Source organism: Gobio gobio (genome assembly GCF_949357685.1).
Source record: "Gobio gobio genome assembly, chromosome: 18".
Lineage (NCBI taxonomy): Eukaryota > Metazoa > Chordata > Actinopteri > Cypriniformes > Gobionidae > Gobio > Gobio gobio.
Window position 1 is genome coordinate 34,589,183 of NC_137111.1, and position 15,002 is coordinate 34,604,184.

At 37.3% G+C, this 15,002-nt stretch overlaps 1 protein-coding gene and 1 long non-coding RNA gene across 2 annotated transcripts in view; both read right to left on the minus strand.

Annotated features, from left to right (window-relative positions):
* Positions 1-15,002, minus strand: part of LOC307142248 — a 673,051-nt gene that overhangs the window by 320,626 nt on the left and 337,423 nt on the right. The window lies entirely within an intron of this gene.
* Positions 1-15,002, minus strand: part of atrnl1a (attractin-like 1a) — a 351,306-nt gene that overhangs the window by 177,176 nt on the left and 159,128 nt on the right. Inside the window, exon 21 of the mRNA XM_079843147.1 lies at positions 2,932-3,025. Coding sequence (XP_079699273.1) covers positions 2,932-3,025 — 94 coding nt within the window. The remainder of the gene's footprint in view (positions 1-2,931; positions 3,026-15,002) is intronic.

Consider the following 15,002-nt stretch of genomic DNA (forward strand, 5'->3'; position numbering starts at 1 on the left):
TATGCAGGTTTGCATAATAGTCTGAGTTTGCATTTGCATAGTTTTAATTCATTTTGAAGAATACTGGATCTGTTTTTTTACAGGTGAGTTGAGTAAATGCTGAAATTTAGTCTACAACTACAATAAGCATCATGTTTACACAGCGCACAACGATTTCTCTCAATAGTGCACCGAACAAACATTATGCATGTTTCAATGTTTTGTGCTTGTGTGCACTGCAGTACTCTGTTGATTACATGCCTGCTGCAGTTATATTAAAGACAAAAGCAAATAGGGCAAACAGTCCCTCAAAACACACATATATTCACAGCTGTTGGGCCAGCTTACTCGGCTCATTTCACTGAACACAGAAACAGGCACATCTGAAGATAAAATGGGGCACGGATAAACATGCAGATCCAGAACTCCAGACGTAAACATCCAGACCCAAATACAAACCAAAATCAGAGCAGATACATTTTCATATCCATTTACAATTCTGCAACTAGTCTGACTCTGCATCAACGAGTCTGAGAGCAGGAAACTTCCTATGGAAAACAAACTTCCAGTAGATGGATCCATTTGTGTTTCCAACAAATACTGCATGTTTCATTATTATTACAAGTAATCTGATATTTTTTAAAAGAAAGGAAAGTAATTCATATTGAGATGAATTGCATAAAGCATATTAAGATTTTGACTTAATCTCGCATGATTATCACGGAAGGAAGGTTGTTGCTGTGTTATGTGCTCAAAGATGTATTTCAGCACTCGGGCTGCCATCGCTCAGGTTGGGGTGAGTCACTGTCTTTAATCACTTCAGCGGTTCCCATGGTGATGTGAAAGTATATGTGAGCGCTAGTCACTTCACACACATAAACTTGTTGGTGACTGTACGCAACAACAGGTGGACAACAAAACATATGGCTACACACATAATCCCTTTTTTTAATGATTTAATATTCATAAAAGCAGCATTCTAGTTCATTATAAATCCAGTCTAAAGTAGATTAAGCAAATAAGGCTGCTCATGAGTGACAAATACTAACACGAGTTTCCATTATTTTGGTTTATGCTGGTTTGGATATGGTCTAACTGCTGAAATTGGTCAAGGAGAACCAAGTCTCACTGGTTAAGCAAGTTGATAAGAAACCAATTTGATAATGCCTAATGCGTTTACAGTGCCTACTGATAAGAATGAAGTACAGTGTAGCCTCAGATGTGTTCAAAACATTTAACCATATTTAAATCCTATCAAAATCAGTGCAGAAAATATGTGTGGGCCTACCAGGATTAGAAATGTATGCCATAAAAAGACATGGTGATGAGACAAAATGTAAATGGTGAATGGGGGGAACATGTACATGGTGATGGAGGGGCGGGGGGTTGATGGAAATGGTGATGGAAAAAATATACTGGGTATCCCTATGAAAAACTTTTTGTTTCTATGCAATAAAAATCATGGAAGATTTGTTTTTAAATGCCTTTGCATTCGCTAACAAAACTTTTGTGTTCGCTCACTAAAGCACTGAAATAAAGTTTTTCCTCCAACCTCATATTATTTCCATCACCAACTTTGCACTCGTTTGTCATAGTTTATCAGGGTTAAGTTCCGAAAAGTTTCTCAGGGTAGCACAAAACGTTTTGCAAAAGTGCAAAACAAATGCAAACAAATGGGTCATCGTAGAAACAAAATGTTTTTTATAGGGATGCCCATTTGGACCATATTAGTTATCAGCCAAAATTCCATTTTTTTTGTCATTTATCATATCTGTCATTATTGTGCATTTAGTTGTGCATGCTCCTTTTCCCTATTTTTTTACTATACATGTTACATTTTTGATACATCTGTGCATCCCTAGTTTAAAATTTTTGCTTCATTCTGACCAGAAATTGTATTTTACATTGTGGCCAAAGCTAAAAGAATGGTTAATTCTCTAAATGTCATTTTTAAAAGGATTGCTATCATTCAATTCTTAACAAAGATGGATGACCTTACCACAGCACAGCTTTCTTGGTAAAGAATCTGGCATGACCTTAGTCAGCCCTGGACTAGTGAACCTGTCTCCTTATAAGAGCGCATATGCAATGAAAATTGTCAGGAAAAAGGAAATAGGAAATTCTGTAACTCTTAAAGTTTACTGAGAAAAATTCTTTGGAATCATGACAATTTACTGGAACGAAATACTAACGCCAATCAAAGGGTACCAGCTTTTAAAAACGTTTTCTATAAATGGAGTCACATCAGTGTACTGTAACAGAGTAAATACACCTACACGTACATCAGTTCCACTGCCATGTGATGTGCTGCATGAGCGAAACATCAACCACGACATTGAGCAGTACCAACAAACAAGGCAAATTCATCCATGCGATTCAGGCATGTGTTTGAAGTTATGCTGGTTGTGTGCTATCTAACTCTCTACCCACGGGTCACATAACTGATATTTAAAAAAAAAAAAGATAGAGGGCATGTGGAAAAGAGAAACTTTTGAGAACTGTGTTTAAGTCCTGGGGAACTCATTACTGCTTAATACATTATAAGTGCCAGTGGCGGTGGTGCAGCCTGTTACAAATACATCCACACAGCACCACACTGTGTCTTTATGGACCCCAGTACGTACACATATACACAATCAGGGCATGGTGTCAGCCCCAAAAGTGCTATTTAAGCCACTGATAATTCCCTTTGCCACTGTGAACAGGGGGCTCGCTGACACAGCACAGCAGAGGTTGCCATTAAAATTAATGCCCTGGGATTGGAAAGACACTTAGGAGGGAATTAATAACAGAGAGCCTAGGAGAGGGTTAAATCTGTGAATAAAATGTGCTATGATGCTAATGAGAGCAGGATAATGTGAGGAATCTTTGTATTTAGTTGAAGGGCTCAAGTCTATCACTCTCTGACTGACAGGGAGAATTGCTGATGATGGGTAAAGTAGTCATACTCACAGCTGGCATTGGTCCCCTTTGACCCCTTTAGTGGTACAGTAGCATTTCCCTGAGTTGGAGTGGCACACGTTAGCGTGGTTGTTACATCTGCAGGCTGGAGAGAAGAAAAAAAGACAAAGACAAAAAAATTTTTTTTACAGGGCCGTTCACCCAAAAATAAAACATCTGTAATTATTGATTGATCTTCATGTTGTTCCAAACTTGTATTGCTTTGTTTCTTCTGTTGAACACAAAAGGAGAAACTGGAGACTGTGGTGGTGTTTTTTCCCCATGCAATTACAATGAAAGGGGATTGGAGCTTTCAAGCTTAAAAAAGACCCAAAAGCACTAAAAGTAAAAGTAGTCCATCAAAGTCTTCAAAAATCACACTGAGGAACAGCCCATTATTAAAGTCATTATTCACTGATTAGTCATTATTAACTTATTATATTGTCGTTCATTGTGGTGTTATCAAAGACTGTATGTACCAAGATGGTTCATTTGTCAAGTCAAGTCAAGTCAACTTTATATAGCGCTTTTAACAATGTAGATTGTTTCAAAGCAGCTTTACAGTGTTAAACAGGAAAATAATGCAGCATAATTTTATTCAACTGTATAGCCATTCTGGAAAAATTTCAAGTATCATACAGTGACAGTGTGGGCTTTAGATCAATAATTTGATCAGTAATTTCGTTTAAATGGTTAATTTAGTTTATTATTTAGATGTATTTCGATGTTTAGTTGAAAAATTTAGTGTCCCCAACTGAGCACGCCAAGCCAGAGGCAACATTTGTATTTGTATTAATTTGAATTACTAAGAAAGAGAGAAACTGCAACGCGCAACATGGATAGCTCAAGTAGAAGGAAATCCTGCTTTCTAAATAAAGAGCCATTCGCCAATTGGCTCGCCATCGCATCACTGCACCTACTGTTAGAAGCTCCGGTTCCCATAGGCCACGTTCACAGAGCAGCAGAATATGGTTGTCAGTTCTGTATTTGAGTACTTAATACAGTTATATTCAGATACAGTTCAGTTATTTACGGGAGTGACAACAACCACATTTTGTAACCGAACTCGCACCCGTAAACTTTCAGGACTCACAACAGCAATGGAAAACCTGCGCTGTGTGAACGGAATCGAACTGTACAATTAGTTGTCTATCACGTAATGCAATGAGAGAGAGCTGCACTGCGCTACACAAATGCATGTCTACCATGTGTTGCAGGTTTTCACATGTGGTTTCAGTAACTTGTAGCAATTGAGATATGAGCTGTGTGTCATCTGAATGTTTTAGATCCAATCAGTGTTCTCCACCGGAGCTTCTCCGTCAGTATTGTGTTCTAAACGCGACTTAAATGCTCCGCTCTCCATCCAGGTATAAATGCTGCTGTTGCTTAAAGGGGTGGTAAAACACATTCTTTTGAAGGCTTGATTGTGTTTGTGGGGTGCACTGTAACATGTGTTCATGCTTCGTTTTAAAAAAAATTGCCTTATTTTTCATATATTTGACCTTTATTCTACACTGCTCTGTCCCTCCTTGTAAAACGGTCTGATGCTTTCCGGGTTGTATGAAGCCAATCCCTCAAAAATACGCAGTGGGCTCAGATTGGTTAGCTGGCCCAGTGTGTTGTGATTCGCTAACCGCAGTGCACGTCGGAAACGTCACGCCCCTTACCGGAGGCTGTTCAGTGTTAGAAACAACGCGTCAATAAAACCATATGAGCTCGAATCAGACCCAGAACATTTGAGTGAAGATGATCGAGCAGAACCTGTTCAGTCCTCGAGAGTAAAGACTGCGGATCTATAATGATCGCTACTGAATGGCACTTTAACTTTTGTATTTTTAGAACGATTATAGCCAAATATCTGTCGCAAGAACCAACCCAAAACGAACACTAAGCACTGGCTTTAACTAGTAAGTTAGCCAAATCACACACAGAACCATGTTTAGCATGCCTGTAGATAAACAATACATAAAAGCTCTAATCAAAGAATCATTTACACTAATGCCAGGTTCGCTGTTGAGATTTTAACGTTAGTGTTTGTAACGATAGGTGTTCGTCGGATAACGTTAAGTATGAATAAGCTTTTAACAGACTGGTTTGCAGAACAGTGTTGTCATCTGTTTACTTCCTTGCTACAACCTATTACAGGAAAACACATCGATGAAAAATAAATCAGACTTACAGGTTGTGGCCCGTAAACAGCTTCTGTTTGTAAATCCAGCTTTCAGGACAAGCCGTTGTGCATATCCTGTATTGAACTCGCGAAGTTTGTGGAAGATTGTGTTGTCCTCCGTGAAATGTGCAGCGCGCGCGTCGTGCATCCACGCACCGGCAGTGTTTTTTTCACGCAGCTGACGTTGTGCAAATCTGGCATTGAAATCGCGAAGACGGTGGATGCAGGGAGCCCTGCGCGCGCCTGATTCCCCGCTGACTCAAACACACGTGCATATAACATGCTGTATGTTAAACGCTCTGCAACGCACCCCCTTCCCAAGAAGGCTGAACAGAGCAAGTACCCCAGACCTGCAATCCGGATGAAAATAACAGCGTTTCTTCGGCATTGCGGCAAAAACACAGCCTACTAACGCTTCCCCGCGGCGATACAAAATTGCCTCGCCCCCCTTATTTCATATTCCCCGGAGGAGGGGTTTATGTAAATATTGGGCCTGGTGATGTCAGCAAAACCTGGGTGAATGTGTAGTAGTCCCTAGCGGCCGTTTGCTGTAGTCCTTAGAAACTGATTTCTTTAAAAGCAAATATCTCCCTTTGCTTTAAACTTTGAACGTTGTAACTTTGCAGATGTTGTTTATGCTCAAGCAGCAACATTACACGTTAGCTAAAGTTAGAATAGTGAAATCGTGGTTTACCACCCCTTTAATGAAAATTTGACGGATGAACTTGCAGCTCGATTAGACTCTTTTCATGTCAAAAGTGATAAGATTTCTCAGTTTTTAGACTTTGCCATCATTGATATTACTTTGGTCACTGTTGCTATGGTTACTTTCTGGTAAGAGAATATGGGCTTGACTCCCATTGCACATATAGACAGCATTCGAGACGCTATTGTAAATTGCTGTGTGAACAGGACACACCTGTAAGTAAATGCAGTTGTCAATCCCAAAAACTGACAGTGTGAAGCATAGAAACAGCTGAGATTAGCGCTTAGGACTTATGCACATTGGCTGGAGGAACCTGGAATTTAAGCTATTTTACCACTATTTGAGAATAGGAAATCACATTTATTAGACAGCTCTTGCCACAATGTATTGCTGATTTATTGAAATGTAAGTTTGGCAAGCAGTTTTCATGATTTTGGAATTTATCCCAGCAGAGATAAATACATTAGCTACCTGGAGGTGTTGCAAATATGATCAACAAGTGAAACTTTCAAACAATGAGTCAGTGAGAACGCAACAACCAGAAATCGACTCGTTATTTGAACTGCCTTAACTGATTCATTGAGATCAAGGGCGTAGTTTTGGTTTGAACATTGGGAGGGGGGGTTGAAGTGTGAACGGTTTAGCGGGGTCCCGGGGCATATGCTCCCTCATGAGGTTTATTTGTTTTTTTCAAAATGGTATCATCCACATGCAAAGTTGGTTGATAACATAACTGCAATAAAGTAATAGCCTAGTAAACTATTAAAAAGTGCTATATAAATGAAGGTGACTTGACAATTACTCGTTTACAATGAATATATGCTTCATTTTATAATATTTAAGCACCTAAAACCTTATCAGTTTGACAGAATTTTACTTAAAGAACTTTACTTACATTTTCTTGCACTGAAAATGTAAATTTCCTGTCATCTCTTGGAATATCTAACAGTCAGGTTTTTTCTAATATCTGTCATTATTAACTGAACATTTTGCACATGGGGAAAACCAATAGTTTAGTAAATAATTTAAGAAGGTTCATACTTTAAAACTCTTTCTAACGTGTACTTGGCCTTATGAAAAAAATAACATTTCTTGCAATTGTTTAACTATAGCATTTGTTACATTAAGGATATAATAACAGGTGAGACCATTGATGGCTCCTCATTGCCATGCTTAGGCTTGTTAACCTTTTTTCTTTCTTTTTTTATCTATACCATTTGTTACGAAAAATAGCAGCCAACACATAGAAACTATAGTCACAATGCCACAGTTGGCAATATAGCCTAAAGCTTTTGTGAAAAATCTATTCCTTACAGATTATCTATTATAAATTCAACAAGTTAGTCCAAATTTACCACAATAAAATACAATAGAACGTGATAAATTCTAAGGTCCATGAGTATAAAAAACTAATTTATGTATGCGGGAAGTTCTCCTGTTTTCATCAGTTTTTTAGTTTATATAACTAAATATATATATATATATATATATATATATATATATATATATATATATATATATATATATATATGGTATACCATGGTATAAATATTGGGGTGTTACCGACTCCCACCCCACCCCCCACCCCAACTACACACGTGATTGAGATAATCTAACTCACAATAAATTCACAACTTCTCTCATGAACTCTCATAAATTCACCATTTTCAAATTATTTGTACTTTTATGTGGAACTACTACAGTCTATAAATAAACAGGGCACATTTTGCATATAAACAGACGTGACTATTTTAACAAACCTGAGCCTACATCTCTGGGGCTTGTGTTCCTCTCATTACAGATGCAATTCTCATTAAAGGTTATCAGATGGTAATATCAGAATGAAACCACATACACACACATAAACAGAGTTTAACACAGTGCAGCAGAGGCAATTACTCAATAGAGAGAGAGAGAGAGGGATAGTTCATTAAGCAGATTAGCATCACTGAGGTGCTCCTAAACAAGCAAACAAGTGACTATTCCCTTCTTTACAACCCAAGTCCATGCCGCTTTAAATAAAAGTGTCTACAAAATGACTACTACTTATTATGGTTACTTGGTGGTTATTTAGTGAGGTGAAAAGATTCCATTATCAATTCTCTATAATGTTCTGGTTTCAAAACAAGGTTCAATGTAAGTCCAGGATATTCACTTTTTTTCACACTTTCGTGTTTTCTGTGCTTGGCAGGGTAAGTTTACTTTCGGCGACATCTTGTGTTGTTGTAAGACACAATATTAAATATATTTTCCGTGTTCCCATTTGATCAAATAGCAAAAGAAAACCACACAATAGTGTTTTTACAACTTTCAAAAGAGGAAAAAAAAGAGAAAAAATAGAAAGATGCCAACTTTACCGTCACTCCCACAGCCACTGTAGTAGAAACACCCTCACAGCAGTATTAATTAGTTTTTTGTTCTTTGATGCAAAGGTAATATAATACAAAATAATGGGCCCTATTTTAACGATCTGAAACGCAAGTGTCAAAGCGCGAAGCGCAAGTTACTTTGTGGGCGGGTCTCGGCGCTGTTGCTATTTTCCCGGCGGGATAAATGGCTCTTGCGCCCGGCGCAAATCTAAAATGGGTTGGTCTGAAGTAGCTTCATTATTCATAGGTGTGGTTTGGGCGTAACGTGAATAAACCAATCCGAGCGTCATCCAACATTCCCTTTAAAAGCAGGTGCGCAAGTTCCATTATGGATTGCTATTATTATGGCGTATTTACCAGGCGCACGCCAGGAGCGGTTCACAGCCGAGGAGACTGATGTGCTTGTAAGAGCAGTGAAAGACAGAGAAGTGAAGTTGTAATGTTGTACATTATGGTAAAGGTGATTTCACAGTCTTTTTTTTTTTTCAGTCTTTCAGTTTTTCAGTCGATTTTTTTTTCCTGGTTCTTGACGGACAAACCAATTTGTCAGATGTCCTTATATACATATATGTCTTGCCACTATTGGGCAAACAGGTCTTATCCTTAATTATTACAAAATTAGCCTGAATCATTTGTAAGCTAGATTTATGCCTATTTTTTCACATCTTCGTGGCACACCACAATGATTTCCGTCATCTCATGTGTTAATATTTTTTTAGTGTAACAATTTATGATTTGCAAAAATAACTGTTGCATCTGTGTAGATTACATGAGCAAAGTGTATGCGCGTTGTGCACGCTATACATTATGGTCAAGCATGCGCCCTTAAAATAAGGTTTTTTGCGCTGAACCGCCCAGGTAGCGCAAGTTCATTCACTAGTTTAGCGACGTGCTTCTGTGGAGGGAAAAGTGCGCTTTGCGCGGGTGCAAAATAGGAATGACACATGCGTCGGTGTACAAAGTCAATTGCGCTGGGTGCAAGATAGGGCCCATAGTGTTATAAATGTACATACAATTAAAAAAAAAGAAACTTGCAGGATTTACGATGCCGATGACCGTTAAAACGTGTCATCAGTCTGTGAAAAAGTCCTGTCAAGGGATTTTCTCACCTATTCTATTGTGGATAAGGTGAAAATCTTAAGTTTAATTGCTTACGAAACTAATAGCACAACTCTCTGCAACAGCTGAGGTAGACTAAAATGTCCGCTAAATCACTGCTTACTGACTGCATTTTCTTCCTAGCAGGTATCTGAGGGTTTTTGTAGCTAAGGATGCAGGTGTTTGTCATTACATGTATCACCTTCACAGAGCGATGACACAGAGGTGATTGCACACTATGATGAGGTGAGGCTGTGTTTATGTTGATCTAGTCACATGTCTTTATGCTGTACACATTAATTAGCTGGTTTAATTACTGTGCAATTTGTAGAGTATGGCTGTATCTGCAACTCTACATACTGAGCCTTCTCGGGTATAACTGATGTCAGCAGATTTCACATACCTTAAACTCCTTCTCCGCCCAGTGTATCATATTAGACAATGCCATTAGACTATAAAATGAACTAGCTGCCTTCACAGAGCAACCCTGCATAAAAATGTTTTTCATTCACTTGTTTAAATAGCATAGAAGAGCTTTCCCAGTCACAGATTTTATTTGGATCCAGAATACAGCCATAAAAAGGGCTGTCATATTTCTAAATAAAATAAATAAAAAGCGAGTGAGAGAGAGAGAGAGAGAGGGGGGGGGGGGGGGAACACAGACATTATATCAAGAGGCTTTATAGCTCGTTGGCTTTTTATCCGCAGGTCTGTTCTTTACACAACTCACAGTTCAAATTCCCCCAGCATGCACTGCAATTGCTTTTTCATACCAGCCAACAAAAGACAATTGACAAAGGAAAACAATAATTTGTTTACTAAAGATTTTATTGTTGTTGTCTGCTTAGGCGAATCACTATTACAACTGCTCATACATAGTGGTATATATGCCTAAAATTCAGTTTTGTATCACAGAAATATTATATTTCATATTACTGTTTTCTTCTTCTTCTTCTGTATTTTGATCAAATAAATGCAGGCATGATGAGCATAAGAGACTTCTTTAAAAAAAAAAATGTGTTTTTTTAAATAGTAACATTTCCAAACTTTTGATCAGTACTATATATATAGTACTGATCAAAAGTTTGGGAACATTACTATTTATGTTTTATTTAAAAGAAGTATCTTATGCTCATCAAGCCTGCATTTATTTGATCAAAATACAGAAGAAAACAGTAATATTATGAAACTTTGTTTATTTCTGTGATGCAGAGCTGAATTTTCCTTAGCCATTACACCAGTCTTCAGTGTCACATGATCCTTCAGAAATCATTCTAATATGCTGATTTCAATGTTGGAATCAGTTGTGCTGCTTACATTTTTTTATAACCTGTGATACTTTTTTCAGGATTCTTTGCTTTTTTTTTTATAGCCTGTGATACTTTTTTCAGGATTCTTTGCTTTTTTTATAACCCGTGATATTTTTTTCAGGATCATTTGATGAATGAAAAGTTTAAAAAGAACAGCATTTTTTTAAATAGGTGTTCAAAAGTTTGGGGTCAGTAATTTATTTTCTATCTTTTATTCAGCAAGAATCTGTCAAATTAATAAAAAGTTATAGTAAAGATTTATATTGTTAGAAAAGATTTCTATTTCGAAAAAATAATGTTCTTTTACACTTTTTATTCATCAATAAATCCTGGAAAAAGTATCACATGTTCCAAAAAATATTAAGCAGCACAACTGTTTTCAACATTGATAATAACTCAAATCAAATCAGCATATCAGAATGATTTCTGAAGGATCATGTAACACTGAAGACTGATGGCTGATGAAAATCACAGAAAATTATATTTTAAAAGTATGTTAAAATGGAAAACCATTATTATAAATTGTAATATTTTTTTTTACTAATATATACTGTTACGTTACCAATGTTGTATGTCACTTTAGAGACGGTCCGTAAATTCACCAACTTTATGCCAGTCATATCAGATGCGCTGTGGTTCTGCTGTGTTTGTTTGAAACTATTTTCGCTGCTGAAATAGAACAAAAACAGTCAACCTCTGTATGATGAATGATTCTCCTGCGTACATCGCACGTTTATCTCTGCTTTGAGTGTAGATTTCAGTGAGTGAGAGCGGCGTGCGCTCTGAACAAAACTCCGGCTAATCTGAACGCCTCTGATTATGAGACATTGCATTCATAAACTCAATAGAAACACGTGTGAGTGGTTATAATGCGCAACGCAATTATAACAGATGGCTTTTGAGAAGACTATAATAAGTTCAACCGCCAAAGTGGCTAGTGTCGTGTGCAGCTGAAAATAGGTTACACCCGCAAATGGCAGTTGTTAATGTCAAGCCCTGATTATTATCCCTAACATGTCACCCTAGTCTTGTCTGAATTTGTTCGTTCGCTTCACGTTATTATTTCCCAGACGTAGTTTTAGTATTGAGATCAAAGTCCACTTGCCTTGCGTTCGTAGTTTTGAAGTGTTCCCCCTATTACAGCGACTTTCTTCTAGCATGTTCAGCAGACAGGGTGACCATCTTCGATTAAGACTTTTGTAAAAGCCAAAATATGACCACACCTCTGCGTCAGACTGACTGGACAAGATTTACTGCGAGTTTTAAAAATCGTGATAATCATACGCGGTTTTAATGATAATTAAATTTTAAACGATATTACTAACCGTCACTAAATTTTATTGTGGTTTATCGTGAAACCGGTAATCGTTTCATCCCTAATATATATATATATATATATATATATATATATATATATATATATATATATATATATATATATATATATATATATATATATATATATATATATATATATATATATATATACATACACATGCATACAACCTGATATTAAATACATTAAACAGCATAGAAACTTAAAGGCTTCAAATCATGACAGTATAACGACAAGGAGACACATACACACAATTTTCACATGAGCTCAAATGTTTACATGCAGGTTCATTTTTATTATGCGTATGCGTGCATTTGTGCATCTGTATGCTAGTCATTTTGACAGGACTGTGGGGACAGGCTGCGGCAAAGTGTTGGTGGCTCCACTCTGCATGCTGTAATAAGATTTATAGCTAAATTATGATGTGTAAAATGTACTCACATTATAGCAGAGGAACAGCACTGCCTGGAGCTGCTGTTTCAGCACTTACTCTGAAAGCGATAGACTACAAACACACACTCGCTCACGCACGCACACATGCACATGCGCACACGTACAATCTCTCATAAATATTTCTGCCAAAAGCCATTTAGGCCCTGGAAATGACAAAACACACACTCACAAACACGCTTACAATGAAAGTAGTCACCTAACCATGTCTAACAAAACTTTTTCATAACGCACACAAACATTAGCATACTGACATGCTTCATTTAGATCCACAATAAAACTTAATGAAAGAAAGGAAATAAATATGAAAATAAAGGGAGACAGAAGAGATAAACTGATATTTGTATGCAAACAGACCGTGGAACATAAGTGACAAAACCAGAGTGAAGGCTTTCATAAATCCTCACAAACAGATGCACACACACAAACACAAACACACAGAGATGATATTAAAGCTGATGGAAGTTAAACCAGTCTTGAAAGGAACATGGCTCAGACGCATTTCATTCCGATTTTATGACTGGCTAAAATTCAAATCTGATAAAGCAAAGAGGGTATTTGGGTTTTACTCCTAAATGGACAAATTGTTTAAGAAGTGACAACTGTTCAGTGTGCCAAACATCTCTAGATCATCTACATTGTCCTCCACTAATATTGACACCCTTGGTAAATTTGAGCAAAGGCGGCTGTGAAATTACATCTGAATTGTTAATCATTTTGATCTTTCATTCAAAATATTCACAAAATTGTACCCTTTCATTGAAATAAAACAATTGAAAGTGGGGGGAAACTCACATTATGAAATAAATGTTTTTCTCCAATAGAAAATATCACTGAAGTATATTCCCATTAATATATTCCCGTTTTTTAGCACAACACAAGGAACATGAAATTGTCCAGCCATGACTTCCTGTTCCACATGAGTATAAATACGAAGAAACACAAAGGCCAAATTCACTTAATCATCCATCACACTGAGTAAAGCCAAAGAATATAGTGCTGATGCGCAGCAAAAGATTTTTGAGCATCACAAAATAGAAAGAGGCTGTAAGAAAATAGCTATAACATTGAAAATCCCCATTTCCATCATCAGGCCAATAATAAATAAGTTCCAATCAACTAAAGATGTTACAAATCTGCCTGGAAGAGGACATGTGTCTGTCTATATTGCCCTAATGCACGATGAGGAGGAGAGTTTGAGTGGCCAAAGACTATCCAAGGAACACAGATGGAGAATTGACCGTTTGCAAAGACCCACCCGCTTTAGTTACTGTTGCTATGTCCGACAAGCCATGGCGCTCTCACACCACACACACGTTCTCACGTAGAGAAAATACGGTAACACTTTACGATAAGGTTGTATTAGTTAACATTAGTTAATGCATTAGTAAACATGAACTAACCATGAACAACACCTCTGTACAGCGTTAGTTAATCTTTGTTAACGTTAGTTAATAAAAATACAGCTGTTCATGGTTTGTTCACAGTGCATTAACTAATGTTAACAAGATTTTAATAATGCATTACTAAATGTTGAAATTAAATGCTTTATAAGTGCAGTTCATTATTAGTTCATGTTAACAAATGAACCTTATTGTAAAGTGTTACCGAAAGTACATTACGGAGCAAAGAGGACACTGACAACACGCCGACAGACAGGACAGAGCAATTTACTTTTGTTATGAAACAAAGTCTCAACATTAAAATGTTGTCATTTTTTTTAAGAAATGTAAACAACAAATAGCGTTTTGTGGCTCTTTAATGTGTCGTGATAGCTGTAGCGCCTTAGTTAAAGCTGTTCGTGAACCGATCATCTCTTCCTTCTAGTTCATTGATAAACATGAAATAAACATAAATGAACATTAAAAGAAGTTCAAGTCCACCGACGTTAATTTACTAACTCTCCTGACTGATTTGTCGGACAAACCGGCAGATTCGGCGATGTGATTGGTCAGATCGCCTGTCAATCAAACTCATGGCGGAGGGTGAATTGCAGAGATTAGTTGAGTCTCGGGGTCAGAAAGCCTTTTATCAAGCAGCTCCTACATCACCACAAGTTGTTTTGGAGGGTTTCAAGAAAAATCCTCCTTGCTCATCCAAAAACAAACTCCAGCATGAACTTCAAAAAGGACCTGGTTCAATGGCCAGATGAAACTAAAAAAGAGCTTTTTGGCTGCAAACCCACCAGATGGGTTTGGTGCAAACAAGGATCAAAAGTACCCCATGCTCCCGGTTAAATATACTGCTGGATCTTTAATGTTGTGGGCCTATTTATTTGCTGGTGGTCCTGGTCATCTTGTTCAGTTACATGGTATCATGGATTCTAGCAAATACCAACAGATAAAAAATAGCCTCTGCTAGAAATCTTACAATGGGCTGTGGTTGGATCTTTTCAATCAGGACAATGATCCAAAACAAACATCAAAATCAACACAAAAAATTTTCACTGAGCACAAAAGGAAGCTTCTGCCATGGCCGTCCCAGTTCCCTGATCTGGTTAGATTCTGTATGAAGGAATGGACAGATTTTTTGTCAGATGTTCTCCAAACTCATATAATATTATTGGAGGGCACTGTATCTACATACATACTCATTAGAGGTATGCACAGGCAAGTTAGAAATACAGTTGCAAGAAAAAGTATGT